The sequence below is a fragment of the Sprattus sprattus genome (assembly GCF_963457725.1).
Source record: "Sprattus sprattus genome assembly, chromosome: 10".
Classification (NCBI taxonomy): domain Eukaryota; kingdom Metazoa; phylum Chordata; class Actinopteri; order Clupeiformes; family Clupeidae; genus Sprattus; species Sprattus sprattus.
Window position 1 is genome coordinate 25,763,906 of NC_137908.1, and position 19,043 is coordinate 25,782,948.

The following is a 19,043-nucleotide window of genomic DNA, read 5'->3' on the forward strand; positions in this document are numbered from 1 at the left end:
ACAGTGACAGTCCCGAAACTTTAAACACTGTTTGCACTATCGGTAATATTGCACTACCTGTTACTCCCAAACTTGATTTGTTTTTAGGTGAGTATAGGTCTATTTGGTTAGTATAGGTTACTATATCTGTATTATGTTTAGCAGATTGTATTGTATATTTATTTAGTTTATTATATGTCTAATTTATGTTTAGAGTACTTATATGTTATGTAAGGTTGTTGTGCGGTGACTTGTCTGACTCTGTGTTGTTCTGTGCATCTGACAATAAAAGACTTGAACTTGAGATACCGCAGTCAATAAAAATCAGTTATGCCCTTAGTTAAATATCTAAAATAATATACTTCATCATGGAACAGTGTATAAAATGCAGCTGATTACACAAGGCAAAGGAAGAACTTAGAGGGAAGGACACCAAAAAGGCAAATGGAATACAAAGCACACAGTTTCTCTGAACATTTTATGAAAATGTTGGTTTTCCATGACAGAACAACAGTTCCCAACACATAACAGTACATTTAAAATGCAGATACAAAACAGCATGAACACTAACCCAAGGCAACCAACTAAATGAGACAAATTTTACAAAACCATGACAAAGTGAACTCACAGTATTACAACATTAAAACTACAATGCTTTTCCCTCTGCTAGAGGACACAAGAGTAGGAATGGTTAGATGTTCTGCAGGTTGTATGTCTGACGGATGTTGAGCGTGTCCCGGAGCATAAGGTCTCGCAGTCTCCATAGGGCGTCAGCCATAGTGGTGTGTGCGCCCTTACTTTTCAGCCAATGGGATGGCAGCCGGCTCTCCTGCTCTTTGGTCAGACGTATATCTTTTCTACGAGCTGGATTACAAGATCACATCACATCACATACATAGCCTCTTCACCCTTGTTTCATTTCAGTTGTAAGCTACAGCTGTTACTTTATTCTGTTATAGAAAAAAAGCTGGTCAAGTATCAAGTGTTTTTTAGTGTCAACTGATCCAACCAATAGATTTCAATTCATTTTTGATTCAGAACTCTGTGTCGTAAATTAAGAGTTCAAAATTCTTCAATAGCATAATGTTATAAATGATTACCTGAGAGAGTTTGGTCCCACTTGCTAACCGTACTCGACTCTGCATTGAGTCCCTCTATGTATTTCAAATATGCCTCCGAGTGCAGGAGTCGCTGTGGTTTGGGAGGCGGGGCCACAAATATGGGTGTGGTTGGCTGCTGTATCGCAGGCTGCCCTCCCTGACCCTGCCCTGGGTAAGGGGGCGGAGCTTGTTGCCCTTGACCACCATGCCCCATCTGTAAGAAAAACAGCCAATTTCAAGTTGCACACAGTGCATTTCCAGAGATCTGCGCCCTTTCAATGGACACTATTAGGGTGCCACTGCAAGAAAAATGAGCACGTTCACATAGTTTTCAAAACCACAACTCTGGGGCTAATCCATCAATTTCAAAACTTAAATGGTACGGTCTGCGATTTTAGTCCAAAACTTTTTGTCAAAATGAAATTAATTCCTCCTCATGGTCCACTTGCTGTCTGTGATGTGTGTGTGCTCCAAAAAAATCTGATGTTTGTACAGTTCTGGCTACATAAACGGGAAACAACGAACCAAGCCATAAAATCAGCCAATCAACATGTTGCTTCAGGAGCAAAGAGGGGAGTGGTGTTATTTGATTAGCTATTGTACTCAAATGTCAACAACTTCTTGCCAGAAATGCAGACCTCACCTTTACTGCTCCTGGAAACCAGTGTGTGAGTTTACCTGAGTTCCATAATGATTTCCAGCACCAGGGTTTCCATTCATGCCATTCAGACCTATGAGGACAAAAGCCATTGAAACATCACACTAGAGCCATCTAGTGTGGGCTATGTGAACATGCCACAGCACTCCACACAAGAGCACATTGGGATCACATGTTAACATACATTACTAAGATTTCTGATGGACATTTTGGATATCCTCTAGACAACACTGACACTTACTGTAAAAGGATTTGAGGATATCATTTGTTGTAATTCATATTTTTTTTTTTTGTGGCCGAAGGAAAATGATATTAGGTATGTTAAGGCAGGTCACCTTCTACATGACAGGATTGCACCTGACAGTGGCACATTGGGCATGGCCATGACCTACTTGTTAGTATATGAAGCACCTGCGCCTGTGGTACAGGTAGCCCCTCCAGTGACTTAGTCTGGGAGATAGGAAGCAACTGCAAGGGCATGGCATTGGGTGATATGGGTGACTGGCACAGAATCCATTCTTACCCAGGTAAGGCATGCCAGGGAAGCCAGGTATACCATGAGGAAGGTGATGGGGTAAGACGGGAATACCCATAAGATGTGATGGCATGCCAGGTATACTAACCATTCCGTCTGGGCCCTGATGGGGCATCATAGGTGGCCCGTAGGTACCCATCATGCCTTGGGAGGAGCGAGGAGGAAGAAGGTGGCAACAAAAGAGATTCATGCATCAGTGCATCATGCAGCTAGCTAAATAAATTAAACCATGCACTATGGAGATCAAACCAAGCTCATGTATGGAAAGAAGAAAGAGAGTTCCCTTCGTATTTTACACCAGTGCGTTTACAGGCCTTTTTGCACATGCAGTTAAAGAAACCATAGAAATACACTGTTGTGTGCCGTGATAAAAAGGGAACGCATTTACTGGAAATGCTTTCAGATGTGGGAGGGGGAAATTAAAATATAGATGAGGATTTGAAAACAATAAAGGAGTTTTACATGAGGCGAAGTGACGACACAAGACAAAACGGAGTTAGCAGTTGAGCTTCAGTATTCCAGCTTTGAGTGTCCCCCAAGAAGGTTCAACCTCATCTATGAGGGGTTACCTGACGCAGGTGTCATGCTGGGGCTAAGCATCCCCAAGGGGGTAGGGGGCGCCACCACCCCCATAAGCGCCCCAACTGGGGTACCTGCTCTCGGGGAGTTCTGCTGCTGGGCCGCCCGCTCACGCTCCTGCTGCTCAGCCACCTTAGCTGCCCGCTCTGCACAGGACGGAAGGGTACGGATGTACACACACACACACACACACACACACACACACACACACAAACACGCAGACACACACACACATGAACAAACGCACACAAATGAATCATTAGCATATGAAAGTGGATACTATGTCTGACATAAGAGGATCCTTATGGCTAATGAGACACTTGGAAACGTTTAAGGGCAATAGCCAGAACCACGGCCCTGAGCACATTTAGCAGCGATTATGTCATGTTCTATTTCATTTCTACTGACCAAGCACCTGGATGTCCACAACATGCTTGTGCAGGTCCAGTTTTTGTTTCAACAAAGTCACCTGTGACCTGGGTGACGTATGCCCTTTATAACTAAAGGCAAGTTCACCCAGGAGGTTCGCTTCGGTAAGCAGGTTACAGGAGTGTATAGGCATCGCTAGTCGTCTCACATTTAGTCATTTAGCAGACGCTTTTATCCAAAGCGAAATACAAGGGAGAGAACAATCAAGCCACGAGCAATAGAGACCTAGTAAATAAGAAATAAAATAGTATAATAGTCTTGTAAACTGAAGCAGGGTTGAAGCCTTTTCCTCCAAATACTGCAACTGTCAATTAAGGTAAAGTTCATTTCCTCTGCTAGCGATATCATTTGTTAGCAGGTTCACTGTAATTTGGCAATTGGCAGTTTAAAGGCATTAAGCTTTAGTTCATGATCAATTTTGATGGTACTCCAGGGGTGACCATGCTTTTGCTGTTGCGGCCCCTAGACTGTGGAACAGCATCCCCCTCTCTATCAGATTAGCCCCCTCTATTGACTCCTTCAAGTCAAGGCTCAAAACCAACATTTATTTCCTAGCATTTGGATACTCCTGATCTGAGTTGATAATTTGTATACTTGCTTTCTCTGTATATACTAGTAGATGCTTAGTTGAGTTTTGTTTCTGTTTTCAATTTATTGTACAGCACTTTGGCCAACGTGAGTTGTTTTTAAATGTGCTTTATTTATAAATTTGACTTGACTTCTGACTTTTACTCTCATTAACACCGACTTCTAATACTAATTAAAGTGTCGGGCAGGGATTCCCTGCTGTTATTTTCAGTCACAAAATGCTGGGTTTCACCATAATGCATTTAATAAGAGGAAACAGGATTTATTCGCTGTGATTTGTGTTGGCATAACAAGCCTTTGTTGAGATAGTTGAAGGGTAAGTATAGCATTGCAAACTATAAACTGAAAAGCGAAAAGAGGGGTAGTTCCCCGAGACTTTGTTTGCATTGTGTAACTGATGCGTTGTTGAGTTTCGACTACAATGCAACACACCCTGATAAAGTGGTTTGAATGAAACAGGAGATTGTTTCTCTTACCCAATGATCTAGTTGGTTAATCATTTATTTAATCATTTGCTACGGTGCATGGGATTGAGTCTGCGCATATCTCTACTGTACAAATTACGTCATAATTATCTCATTATATGACTATATACAAATACTACAAATTATACACTTCAAGAACCTTCCATTTCCAAGGTTTTATAGGGTTTATGTGGTCTCTCATAACCCGGTAACTACAGCCTTCCTTCCTACACCTTCACAGGCCAAACAGGACTTCCACATGGGCTTGTTGGAATTTGTCATCTGGTGCTAAAAGCACCCCCTCTGGCAGTCAGTAGAAATTAAATACAACGATGGTTTCATATGAAACGCAGTTCTATGAATTTCCATTGTTTTATTTGTTGATGTTTTATGTTATTGTAAAAAATACTAATAAATATTAGCTGCCATTGCTAAAAAAGTTACTTAGAATTGTTACCATTGCCTTGTCTGTCAGTCACAGCCACATACCTTCATACTCTGCCTTTTTTTTGGCCTCTAGGTTCCTCCACTCGGTCCCCACAAGCCGACTCAGCTCACCGAAGGAGAAATCGGGGTGCCGGGCCTTGATGACGGCTCGCATCTCACTGCTGAACAGGATGTAGCCGCTCATGTTGATCTTCCTCTTCGAGCCCTCTTTCTTAGACATGCCCTTTATGGACTTAGGAGTCGACTGAAGCAATGAATGTGAGGGTGAGAGAAAGGAAAGGAAAAGGTGGAGTGAAGGGAAGAAAAAAGTAGAGAGGAGTTCAAGTGAAATTATTGAAAGGGAAAGAAGATGAAAAAGAGAGAATACAAAAAGCGTGTCATACCAGAAAGCTAATTTTACTCAAAGTTTATTAAGAGAGAGTAAAAAGGCCCCTGCCTGAGGATGAGCAGGTGTCTACCCACCTGGGGTGGCGTGTATGGCATCATGTCCATGTCGCTGGCCAGCGGTGTCTGATGCTGGGGCATGGACATGGCATCAGACGTGTCTCCGTCGTCATCCCCCAGATCCTCCAGCTCCTCGTCCGTCATGTCAGCAAACTTGGCTTCCAGCTCCTCAATCTTCTTGTCCAGCAGGGGAGACGGCTCTTTCTGAGGCACTATCAGTTTCCTAGCGGAAGCAGCGACATAAAGGCATAACGCTTAATAACTTTTTTGTATGTCTTAACGAATTTCTTAAAAGTACAGTGCTACTATCTTTTATTGGACTACAATGCACACATTTGAGTGAGATGAATGAGAACCAGAGGAGTTGTCAAGTTGGACAGCTCACCTAAAGTAGTAAATCTCATCCTCAACGACTTTGGCAGATAAGGAGAAGCGTTTGAGGCCTTTAAACTTCTTCATCTGTTTCTCGCTCTCAATGTAGCGGCTCTCGCAGAGCAGAACATCCTCTTCGGGCACTTCGGTAGGGCGGCACGACAGGTAGTCCTTAAATGAGGACACAGCGCACTTTCCTAGTGGTCCAAAAAACAAATGAATAAAAACTCAAATAGAAAAACAATCAAGCATCAGGCAAGTGTAACAACCCTGTGAAACTGTGAAGAACTCCCTGTTAATCAGGAAGGAACCTTATACAAAGAACCTTCAATATAAAAAGATGTGAAACACAGACTTCACGGCAATTTATGATTTATAAGGGCCTCACTGGTATTTGTGTTCCTTGCCAATTCTCTACATTGTGGGGTACAAATCTATTGTGAATCATCTCCATTTGAGTCAAGAAAACAAGTCCTAGATGACGGTACATTTTTTTAGATTTTAGTTTCAGCAACTCCCGGAGGTGCATGGCTTATCGAGAGCTATGTTGAGTCTCACCAGTGATGCACGTCATTGGGCAGGACTCCTCCAGGTTGCTAAGGAACACCTCCTTTTTGTAGAACATCTTAGTTGGCTCATGCTCGGTCTCCTCTGGGTGGATGAAGATCGGCCCAAAGAAGTAGGCCGCTCCATCTCGAACCCACATCCGCTCAATCCTGCCACGAGAAACATGAGATGTCCTTTCATTGAAGCACATTACAATTGTGCACTAGCCAGAATATCAACACAGCCACAAAGGAACTTCTCTGACGTGTTCAGTTGTGCTATACCTCACCTGCCCACTCGGTGGCGCACTAGTCCATGCGAGCGGATGTAGACACAGTCTCCCACTTTCATCCATGTGTCATTGTAGCAGAGTTGCTCAAAGTACTGACAGCCAGTCTCACCGTTGGCCATGTCCATAGTTACATCCTCTCTCTCCTACAAGAGAAAAAATTATTAGAATCACTATCAGTATATGTTTTAGTAGGGAAAGCTCAAGTGAATAAAAAGTATCCAGTGTAAGATTTGAACAATGGAGCACACTACACCAAATCAAAATCATCGTCCAAAACATATAAGCTAATAATGAATTACACGATGGGGGGAGGGGTGGTGTAACATTGTTCACTCAGAGAAGATCTCTGGACTTACTGGCCATGTCAGATCATGACCTCACAGATATTAAATGACGAAGGGATATTTTAATGATAAAATATGAATGTACACAAATCCCCCACGTTGAACTGGGTACCATCAAGAAAGACATTCCAATTGGTGCAAGAACTGCAGGATTCCACTTACATGCTAATACAACAGGACCATGACCGGTCCTCACTATACAATTGAATATGACAGAAATTGAATACAGAAAAATTGTGATACAATCTTTGGTAGTTTATGCTTTAGAAATACATTTGAATAGCAAAAGTGAAACCACCTTGAAAAGATCTCACACTGTAGTTTGTGCTATCTCACCTTGTCTATGATGGATGGCCCTGTTTTACAATCATTACAATCCTCAGCTGGGCCAGGGGTCTTTTCATCATTCTTAGGGGCAAACATCGAGGCAACCCGGACCACTGGCAACGGCACCTCACGAGGGACAAACTTCACAGAGCTCAGAGGCATGGTCCACATTTTGATCTTCTTGAAGGACTTGGTCTTTGCTGAGTAACGAGACTCGCAGACAAAGACATCTTCTGCCCTGAAGCCTTCTGGATGCAGTTTAAAGTATTCCTGTAGTGTTTTATTAAGACCATAATTGATTTAAAGTCCACAAATATATATATTTTTAAAGATGAATGCTGATGTTAATTCAAATATACCTTGACAAACATGACCACACATTTCCCCAATATTTTGCTGACAGGCACTTTGTTGTAATAGTCACTCTTAAAGACCTCCTTCTCCAGAAACTTCCGAGTAGCGAGATGAAATGTTTCATTAGGTCTGTAAAACCAGCAGCCATACAGCCATTTCTCACCTGGGCAAAACATAGGTAAGATGAATTAACATGACACTTTCATACAGCACACACACACTAAAAAGCACAGCCTTCAGCATGTTCTAGGTAACTAAGTAATGAATTGAATGAATGAAGTGAATGCAAACACAAATACAGTAAATGTATACAGTAAATGAAATCCCTTTACCGGCGTCGTCCTGCCACAGGCGTTCGATGCAGACGATGTGAGGCTGCAGGTTCTGCTCGGCTGGTTCCACGTAGACGTAGTCTCCCACGTGGTACATGTTGTCCTTGAAGCTGCAGTCCTGACTGTAGGTGCGCTGCACGCCCTGCCAGGCTCCTCCAGCTGAGTCCTCGCTCTTTTCAGCCTCTGACGTACAATTATGAATAAAGACCTTTCATGAAACTTCCCTTTAGTTCAGTCACTGAGGACCAGTTTAGCACAGTTGTACCCTTAATGGAGCGATGGGGCATATTTTTTGTCCAAGAAGCCAGTAGTTGATACAAGTCAATTGTGAGGTGTACTGTGTGTTCTCCCTTTACAAAATTCAATTCAATTTAATTCAATTGCCACGGAATGAGTCACAGAGGTGAGTACCTTTTTTCTCTTCCTCTCGCTTGAGCTTGTCCTCCTCCATCTCCTTGGGGAGCTTCCCCTTCTTCTCCTTCTCCACGTCACTGTGGAGGTGTTTGGAGGTGTAGCTGAGAGCGGGTGTCATCAGGATCTCTCCGTTCTTGCACAGCTCGTCTCGGATGCGGATGAAGAACTGCTGTAGCTCCACTGCATCCTCAAAGATTTCAGAATCTGTCCTGCAGAAGTCATTACAAATGCATGGCATAAGTAATAACAGTCAAATGGTCATTGTCTGCCAAATCCTCAAAAATCTCAGTCTTTTCAGTAAAGGTACTGCAGTTACTAGCACTGATTTAGAACCAATGTTTTAATTTACTTCAGATGACAAATCAGCACAAACCAGTACTGTAAAAAGTCTAAAAACCATGAGCTGGGTTGAACATAATCAACATATATATGTCACAAATATTTTAAAATGAATTCTCTGTTATGTTTTGACTCCTATATAACAACTTAATGACAAGACAAAGAGCTACGTGCACCAAATAAGTTCTAATTATAACACAAAATACGAGGCGAGTAAAACCATACTAAATGCACGCTTTGCGTTGTTATGTTGTACCTGTGCAAGCGTCGTGCCTTCTCCAGAACCTCAAACATATGATCCTGGAACACGTCCAGCCTCTTGTAGCTCGCTGTGTCCACATTCGCCCTGATGATCTCGAAGTTCAGCGGGTGCCTGTCTGCGTTGGCAGGATCAACGGCGGGGATCTCCGCCAGCGAGTCGCTATAGCAACGGCCCTCGTCGTCCTGGTGGCCGAGCACGGACACGAACAGGCTGCGGACGAGGTCCTGGATGAGGCGCGCCACGTCGGGCACGTGGGCGTCATCGCCCCCCTCCAAGTCCCGCCGCGTCTCCAGGAGCACCCTGTGCAGAACCAGGGCGTCCTTGTAGATGAGCGACTCGGGCTCGTTGTACGTGCAGGCGTTGTTGAACATAAGCACCAGGTCCTCCACCAGCGCGTCCACGTCCTGGTACTTGTTGGCCAGCATGTGACTCTTGACCTTCTCCATGTCCACGGGCTTCTTGATGGCCACATAGTAGTCGGGCAGCTCGGCACGCGACGGCAGGCGCAGGAAGATGGTGCTGAGGCGGCGGCCGCGCTTGTCCGTGAAGTTCTTCACCGCTTCGTAGAGTTCGTTCAGCTTTTGCTGCAGCGGGGTCAGGTACTTGGACTTCTTCGGGGAGATGCCACTCTTCCCTGTCAATCAGAAAAGTAATGAATTTGTGTAAAGCAGTGATAAATGGTGAAGCTTACATTTGTGTTAAAGATTATAAAAAGTATACCCTCCCTGTGTCAGAGTCAGTCTCCCAACAAATAAATATAATTATACATGAAATACACCCGTGTCATTGGCTGGCAGGTGTCAAACACCCAACACACAGAGAAAGCAGGACATGTTGGGATGGAGGACACACTTTGCACACATTCAGCATCCACATTAACCTATGAGAATCTCACAGCGCCACAGAGGCAGTCTCATTATAAAACAGTCCTTGCTATTGTTTGAGTAAGGCAACGTGTAAGCTGGAAAACACATCAGCACAAGAAAGGAAACAAAATATTTAAAATGTATTTGGCTTATTATTTATATCTCTTTTTTTGATAACTGCTCTGTGTGAGTCACTCACTTATTTTGAGTTTTGGGGAAGCGATGTCATCCTCGTCAGGCATAGGCCCCATGTCTCTCCGCTTCTCTTTCAGGATCTTTTCCAGGACGTTGGCATCATTATATACCTGAAAGAAAAGCAGGAAGTATAATTAGCAGTCATGTCATGTTCATGCTGTAAAGCTTTAACATATTTTTTTATTCTATTCTATTTTCTTTTTACATATAAAGTAAGCAAAAGCAGAAATAGACAACAAAGCACAGTAAATTATTTCTTGACTGTATTACACCTGATCAATCAAATGTAATTAAGGTTCGGTTTTCATGCATGTGACTACAGTACAGACATCCATCAAAAGCATTCAAATTTAGTAAATAAGTTCATTCAAGGACATAGTACAAAACAAGTATATTTCAAATGAGGCCTGTTGGTATGTCTGGCAGACTAAGTCTGTCGCTGCTGATGGCAAGTCAAAGTGTTTACAGAAAGAGAAAACATCTTGTCAAATTTATAGACCCTATGTTGCAGAAATAAATAAAGGAATTGAATTAGAGGCATTACGTTTTGGTATTAAGATCATATATTTTCTCATGTGGAGTTTAGGGGTCGATTGATATCAATATCTAATGCCTTAGGATGGCAGATGACCAATATCTGGTTGATATTTTGGGCCGACATTCATTTACCATAATTAATTGTTTTATTATAATTGAAATTATGATGAGTCGCGATTCTGCCTTGCTCTAGCCCCCATGTATTCAGGCTGGGGGCCCATGAATCCATTTGTGTACTGTAGGGGCCTTTTAGGGTCTCTCAAGAGTCAACCGCGGAGCAGTGGTGCTTACTTGGTTTGGGTTTTTAGGGCCCCTGGGCCTTTGTCCAATAGGCCCATGCTGTATAACAGGCCAGAAAATGAGCAAGAATTAAGTGAAATAAGAAGACATACACTTTCATAATAATAACTTTAAATATAGCCGCAAGCAGATATCATTGGGGTCCAAGTTGGAGTTTGAACCTTTACATCACAGGCATGTATTGGTTGCTGAACTTTGGTGACCATTTTGTTGAGCAATCCAAATGGTACTTCAAGAGATGTGAGCAAATGTAGCCATATATAAGCATACCAAATTTCAAAACTTAAGCTAAAGCGGTTCTTGAGACATTGAAATGTGCCAGATGGTTATACGTAAATGTATGGCCCAAAAGTGCTTTGAGACTCCCCCACTAGGGCGCTAGCATGAAGGGACATGCCCACCTACACTGCCCTACAAAGGCAAAGAGCAGTATGTGCATTTTTTCAAAAAATTATTTTTTGCAGAAATTGAAAGTGCAGGGTCAGCTCTTCAATCTGTGAAAATTTTATGTTGATCAATAAACTGTTTAATGTAAATATTTGCAATTTAAATTTGCAGTGTGTATAGAAAAGTAGAAATAGAGTAAAACCAAGCCAAGTGCAGTATATGTCTTTACTGCAGTTTTCATTGATTCTACATGCAATACCTTAATGTATGCGTGTGTAATTTTAAGCAGTAATACAAAGGCAAAACGCAGTTTAGCCTATAAAATTACCAGATTTTGCAAAAATGAAAAAAAAACTTAAAGGGTGGTGTTCACCTCACTTTAATCTATCTAATTATACATTTTGTTGTTAAATATAATTTAAAACTTTTACTTGGTGTAAAAAAAACCACAAAAACCTGTTTTTCTCAGTTTGGGGTTTTTGCACTTACTGCTCTTTGGCTTTGTAGGGCAGTACAGGCACAAACCTTATTTTCGGTATCAAGCATGTAAGGCTACAACTGAGCCAAGTTTCATGTGGATTGGTGAAGTCTGTACACACTACAAGGCCACACTGCAGTGGCGGTTATCATAAGTTTATATTTATAACGTTAGCTTCATTCTATCGATATGCAATCTCACTAAAATGTGCTTGCGTGAATTTTCTAAAATAAGGTGTTAAAGTATATACTATACTGTAAATTGGGACATTGAAAGGGTGCAGTGAATTTGCTGCAAACGCATTAGTTATAGTTCCCAACCAGGAGTTTACAGACATAAATGTTAATAACAAAATTGAACTAATAATTATATAAATTAAAATTTAAATATATTTTAAATATATATAGCTCTAGTTAAACTCTGTATGCAAGTAAACCTGCCATAAATAACGTTACTAACACAAGAAGGTGCTTTCGGCCAAATATCAGCAACACCAATTTTAGGCTGATACTAATACAAACCGATAAATGGTCAAAGGGATACATCAGTATACCTCTAGTTGAGTTTGTTATGTTTGGGGTATTTAGCTTATGTACATCATGAGCTACTGTATCAAATTGTGCCATGTCTTGCATACCATACCATTTCACACCAGAATATCTCATCACCAGGTACTGAATTGCTGCATTATGAATCTATAATATATATTATATAAATGTATGATAGAATATTTAGAGCCCTACCTGGGATGTCTCCTCATTGTAGTGTCTGGCATTGCGGAACATGAGTCGCAGGTCCTCCATCATGGACTCCTCGCTCATGTACTTGTCTGCGCGGATGTTGTGGTCAATGGTGCGAAGGTCCATAGGCTCCAGGATGATCTTGTAGTAGTCTGGGTAGTCCTTCTTGGAGGGCTTGACCATGAACAGGTCACAAAGTCTGCGGCCAGTGTTCATCTCTCGCGCCTCGGTCAGCGTGGCGAACAGCACCTTCATGCGGTTCTTCTTAGTGTTCTTCTTGTGGCTGGTAAAGGCATGGGGGCAATTTTTTTACATTATGAAGAAATACACTGAGATACACAGCCACTGAAGATCAAATGCTTCAGTTTCCAAATCATGTGTCGAACGGTACACAATTTCACTATTAGCAACATCTAGCCTACAATCTCACCACCACCTAAACAAGAGGAAGAACGCTCGCCGAATATTTTCTTATAGATATCGCATTGGTTTGTATTAAAGCATGAAGTCATAAACACAATATTTCATTCAAGAAAAGCTACATCCGAGTGACAACAGCTAAACCAAATAAGTGTGCAACAATCAGGCTCCTGAGGAAATGATCCTGACATAGCCAAGATCATGCTTCACTGCAGCATCAGAAGGGTCACACACATGTCCTGGGAATAGTGTTGTAATTCCGATTGTTTGCTTGAGATGTGAGTGTGCTGAGCCAACTGTACCTCTTCCTCTTGGCGGTGCTGCCATCGGACATGGTGGAAGAGAGCATGCTGTCCCTGTCCTCGTCCCCGCTTCTCAAAAGATCCTTTCTTTTCAGCTGAAAACAACCGAAATACACACACACACACACAGACACACACACTCACACATTAATATTTACAAGTCCTTTCCTCCTGCCCCCTCATTCTCATCAATATTTATCAACAGCCTTTGCCTCTTTTCTGGACTCGATAGAAAACACAGCACACAAGTCTGTATACAGGTCTGCACATTCATTAAGAGTTCAATAAATACATGACCATGCTAAGCTTGCAATTAAGATATTGTTGCAACAAATATTAAAGATACAGAAGAAAAAGACATACCTCTCCTAATGCTGCCTCAAGCAAACCTACAGTTTCAATGTATCCTATGTGCTGAATCTCGAACCATAAAGCTGTTTTCTACACTCTAACTTAAACTAACCAAAGAGCAAAAGACAGCTTCTGCTTTACAAGGGTAGCACAGCATAAATATTGCAAGGTCACTGTAAGGTTTCCAATGGTATTGGATGGCCGTGGCACTGACCTGCAGGATGTGTTGCAGCTTCAGGGCTCTCTTGTAGATGTGAGAGTGGGGGACGTTGTAACGCTTGGCATTCTCAAACATCATCATGAGATCAGCCTCTATGTGCTCAATGCTCTCATATTCGGTGTTTTTCATTTTGATTCTGGGGGAAATGGAGGAGAACAGTGTGCTGATGCTCATTTTGCAATGTGATAGTTTTGTAAAGTTATAATATAACATATTTTTAATATTTATTATGAAATATTCTTTTTAAAAATCGGAGCAAAAAGAACAGGCAGTGACTGTACTGTCGTCTATCTTTGGAGTGTTTACCTGAGGGAATCCTGACACATTTACATGTAGTCATTTGTCAATAAAGATGAAGGTGTACATTTCATTCAGTATTTATTCTGTTTGGCAATCAAACTAGATGCAGAAGCATACCCTGTTAGATAAGCCAACATTATAAAACAATTGTACCTGATGCATCTTCACTGAAGCAGTAGTAAAACACAGCTTTAAAACATAATAGTTGTTTTTGTTTTGTTACAGCAGATAGTGATTAGAGACTGCTAAGAGGCCTGCTTTCCCATGAGCACTCATACCGGATCTGCTGGAAGGAGATGGGCTGGACAATCTGCTGGTAGTAATCGGGGTAGTCCTTCCTGGACGGCAGCTGAAAGAAGGGCTCGGCGATGAGCTGGCCCTGGCTGTTCCTGGCCCCACGCACCGCCTCGTATAGCTGGAAGATGGGATTGCTTACGTCCATGCTGAAGTGTATGCTTTCAGCCTCCGACTCACCCTCGTCATAGTGGACTGATCCTGACATGACAGGATTACAATCAGCATTAGGATCAGGATAACAGGATTAATAGGTCAAGTAGCCTTTACTAGTGGTATTATCAGTCTGAAGCACCGGCATGGTTGAGTAATCTGGAGATGATCATAGTGAGACAAGGTGAGATTATTATAAAGCAGATTCCATAGTCAATGTGCTTTACATAGATAAAAGGAAAAGGCACATGAAGTCACAATATGGCACATTAAACTTTAATGCTTTTGGACATCTAGATTGATCTGCTGTCATAATAAGTGCAAAAATATAATAATTCACCTTGTGCAAGGACAGCTGCTCTTAAGTATGCATGGACTTAAGTCAGAGCAATGGTAAAGTGTATGTACTTTCTAATAGCAACTGATAACATAAATAGGCAACAGCTTACTGGACAAGCCGTCACTTACTTGCATTCATTTCTGTGCAACTGAAAGATACCAAGGGCCTGATTTACAAACAGGATTGTGCCCATTTCAGGCGTAAAATAGCGGTCGTAAACATAAAACGGTATTTACAAAGGAGGCGCATTTGAGTAGAGGCGCATTTATACGCTTATATAAGAAACCTGGGCGTGATGCGCAAATATATGAAGAAGAGAAGTTAAGTGCGCTAATGATGTATTGCGTGGTATTTACTAAAACTGCCTGGCGAGCGAACGTCTCTAATTTGCGGGCTAATCTTCGCCTCATAATAGCACGTCTTAACCAGGAGGCGCATTTCTATTGAGTCTGAAAACGTTGATATGGCAGCAGTTATAAGAGCAAGGCGAAGACATAGACAGAGACAGCGCACAGAAATAATTTTTTCAACTCGTATAACACTTTTTCAGTTAAGCGAACCACAAATCATTAGACGGTACAGGTTAACCAGCCAAGCAATACTTAAATGACTGGACCAGATCAGAGACGACATCGAACCCTCCACCCGGCGATCACATTCCATTCCATCAGTTGTTTAACTTTTGGCAACATTTGCAAATATTGGCCTCCGGATCATTTCAAACACTTATAGCATCTGCAGTTGGTATATCTCAGCCTTCACTCAGCCAAATATTCACCCAGGTACTAGACGCATTGCTACGGCGCACTGGTCAATATACATTTCCCCACCCTGATAGCTGAAATTAAACTTTCCGAACGTAATTGGAGCCATTGATTGCACCCACATGCAAACAGTCCCACCTTCAATACACGAACACATTTACCGAAACAGAAAGCACACATATTCAATGAATGTCCAGGTCATATGTGATTCCAACATGACCATTACTAACGTGGTAGCCAAATACCCTGGATCTGTCCATGACAGTTTTATCTTCCGGAATAGTGCCATCTATCCATGATTGAGCAATGGTGATTTTGGAGAGGCCTGGCTACTTGGTAAATGTATCTGTTTCAGTGGGGATAGTGAACCCATGTCCCTTGTAGAACTTATTAATCTCGCCATGTACACATCTATATTGTTATAATAGACAGTTTATGCATTAATGCCACATAGCATTCTTTATAATTGTGTTCTTTTAAACATCTCGCTGTAGGTGATGGCGGGCAGAACAACAATATAACCACGTGCCCATCTAATCAGGTTCAGTGATTGAGCGAACGTGAACCAATAAATCTATCTCCTCTTCGCTGAACCTTAGTTTTTTTTCTTCGAATCTCTATGGTGGCAGTAACTTGCAGGCGATTTCTCCGGTCTTTTAACGGTGCGCTAAATAATGATTGCCCAGCGCGGATCTGGTTTGATAAATACCACGGAAAATGCAGAAAAACACCATGCTTTAATGTGCGCCTGGCAGAGGCGCAGATTAAGCTGCTGTCGCAATGTAAGTAAATCAGGCCCTAAAGGGCAGAGTAAGCACAGAGTGCCCGGCGCGGATCTGGCTTGATAAATACCACGGAAAATGCGCAAAAACACTGTGCGTTAATGTGCAACCGCAGATTAAGCTGTGGTCGCAATGTTAGTAAATCAGGCCCCAAGTGTCAGAAACGAATGTAAGTGAATGGGAACAAATTTGCTAGCCAGTGGCTGTTCAGTTTTGTAGAGTCAGCGGAGAGGGCGAGTGGAGGCACAGAGCATTAAGTCCTACCAGTGAGGATGGCGTCCTCCTCACCCTCGGAGCCATACTGCAGTGCCATGGTTATGGCTGAGAGACGGTCTCCTTGAGCTGATCGTCTGTTCCTGCCACGAAAGGCAAGCATAATAACACTCTGCAATAACCTCTATTCCACATAACCTCCACAACCATTGGGGATGTATAAGGAAAAAGCTATTACTTTTATACACTATAGATGGGGAAAAATACCTTATTCGTATACTGGACTTGACGGGCTCAGCATGCTCAATTTCTGCCCTTCTTTGGGCAAAAACCTTCTTGAGAGTGTTGGCATCCTATACATGGGTAATACAAAATAATAAACAGTTGAAGAAAAACTATGTTATTAAAAAAGGAATGATGTCATCTGGCGCCACGAACAGATCGTACCTTGAAAACCTGTGATCCAGGTTCATTATATGTCTTGGCATTTTTTACCAAGAGATCTATGTCCTTTGACATAGCATGAGGACTTCTGTAAAAGCCCATCTAGGAAATAAATAACAACGTGGTTAGCTGAACACAGAGACAATCTATACACTCACTTGAGGGACACAGGTGGGAACTTTGAGCAGGAAGGCAGTTGCTTCAGCAAAACAATACATCTAAAAGCAGTAGGACGTCATTAGGTTTGTATTGTGTTTATTTGTTGCTTCGCATATCAATGCATTGATTGATAATTGCATTCACCTGTATCCTTTGAGCAATGGTCTTCAGATCAATTGGATCCTTAATAATCTCATAGTAATCTGGGTATTGCTAAGGAATAAAACACAGATAAGTTACAAACTCTACAGTAATGCAGAGGCAAGATATGTTACAACAAAGAAACAACCACAAGTAGGGCCATCTCGTACCACTTTAGAAGGCAACCTCTGGAAGAGCTCACTGATCAGTCTTCCAGAGGGTTCTGTGTAAGACACCACAGCATCGAGAAGCTGCTCAAGGACATCCTTCAGACAGGTGGGTGCAGACTATCAAAAGAAATCAAACAAAAACTTGAACTGAGAAAACTTCCAAAAAAAAGAAACAACTGAATATCAGCAAGAGCCATGAACAAGGCTGTGTTGACTGGTTTCAAGAGTTTACACTTTTCTACTTACTAGACACAGTATATAAGGGTGTTACTAAAGACTGATTTATGTACAAAAAAGAACAAGCTATATTTACACAAATGGTTCAAAATGGTTAATTTGTAGGCTAGTGATTTCCCAAGGCGGTCCCTCGTACCTGTTTTAATTCAAGAAGGATTTTGACTTAATTTACTAGCCTACATCTATGGTAACATTTTAGGGCATTGCTCCTCTCACCTCTTCCTCATTGGAGACTCCTGGGAGTTCTTGGGGATCGTCGCCATCCTCATCTTCCTCATCGTAGTCACCCCTCTGCACAAATTCATTCTTTGTGCGGGTATACAGGTCCCACAGTTTGCAGGCTGCCCTGTACTCTGGGGCGTCAGGCTGCAGATACAGGAAAGGTGAATGAAGTTGGAATTCAATGTTATTTGAGTCTGGTGTCTCTGTTATAATTTCAGTGTCATTGTGTAACTGGTTGAGGTGGTTGCAGGGTAGATATGATTCTCTGTCTATCACTGTCACTTTTGTCACCTCTTAATGTTCTTATTATTACCAAAAATATATAGTACGTATTTTCTTTAAAATGGCTGAAATGCACATTCAAACATTTTTGGTAATTTATTTCTTCAGGTAATTAATATGAAGATGCCATGTAACAATCAACAGAAATGTTACAATAACAAACATGCTATTTGCACTCTGTAAGACTTTATTGCACTTTGTATTAATTGAGAATGATGCTGTACCTTGTAATAAGCCTTGGCATTATTGAATAAGAGCTGAAAGTCGCTAGTGAGCTGCTCCACATCGTCATACTCTTCCATTTTCAACTTCTGCTGGATTTTCATCATGTCAATTGGTTGGGACACTACATCATAGTAATCGGGCTGGTTCCTTTGAGATTGATCAAATTAAAACAACCTTTTTAGTGGCAGCATTCTGAGGAGATGTTCTGTTCTCATCCCTCAACTACTGAACTCAACAATGGTTTCGTCACCCACCTTCTTTTTGGTGCGCGAATAAACAGTTCACAAAGCATTCTGCCCTGGTCATCTTTGTAATCCCTAATAGTGTTGTAAAGTTCATGGCACACTGCAATCTGTATGAAGGATGTTATCGGTCAGGTGAAAAATGTAACGTTCAACCAGAAGCGTAGAGAATAGAAGTACAGAAAAAAACAGGAAAGAAACATAAACATCCCGCAGGATAGCCCTGGACGCACTTACAGGATCAACAGTGGGGATGTTTGATGTTCGTCTTCTCTTGCGACTGGTTGAAGGCATTGATGTGGTTTGACCATCATCGAAGTCCCCGCCACTCACGCTGCTTGAAGGAGAAGTGGCTCTCCTTCGTTTGGAGCCCATAGTGGTTCCTAAGTCATTAGACAATAGTAGGTAACGTTTCATCGGCCATATGTTGTTTAAATAATCTGACACTGGTCTTTTTGGATATCTTTCGTATTT

The 19,043-nt window shown here is 41.9% G+C and overlaps 1 protein-coding gene across 5 annotated transcripts; it reads right to left on the reverse strand.

Annotated features, from left to right (window-relative positions):
* Positions 1-670: 670 nt before the first annotated feature.
* Positions 671-18,944, reverse strand: pbrm1 (polybromo 1; the record flags this gene model as incomplete). 5 transcript variants are annotated; one of them, XM_080846458.1, is made up of 31 exons in its annotated part: positions 671-843; positions 1,080-1,293; positions 1,758-1,810; positions 2,261-2,416; positions 2,842-2,997; positions 4,822-5,023; positions 5,242-5,446; positions 5,609-5,792; positions 6,154-6,311; positions 6,431-6,576; positions 6,863-6,979; positions 7,114-7,374; positions 7,464-7,621; positions 7,791-7,973; positions 8,202-8,413; positions 8,800-9,439; positions 9,871-9,976; positions 10,695-10,742; positions 12,312-12,591; positions 13,031-13,125; positions 13,596-13,737; positions 14,180-14,396; positions 16,499-16,590; positions 16,715-16,800; positions 16,895-16,993; positions 17,195-17,263; positions 17,362-17,478; positions 17,815-17,964; positions 18,327-18,474; positions 18,582-18,679; positions 18,807-18,944. In XM_080846458.1, the coding sequence occupies 31 exons, from the start codon at positions 18,942-18,944 to the stop codon at positions 671-673; spliced, it is 5,103 nt and encodes a 1,700-aa protein (XP_080702584.1). The 5 variants fall into 5 exon arrangements, with proteins under 5 accessions (XP_080702584.1, XP_080702588.1, XP_080702585.1 ...); XM_080846462.1 differs by lacking the exons at positions 6,863-6,979; positions 10,695-10,742; XM_080846459.1 differs by lacking the exons at positions 6,863-6,979; positions 10,695-10,742 and having other exon boundaries at positions 2,246-2,416.
* Positions 18,945-19,043: the final 99 nt, after the last annotated feature.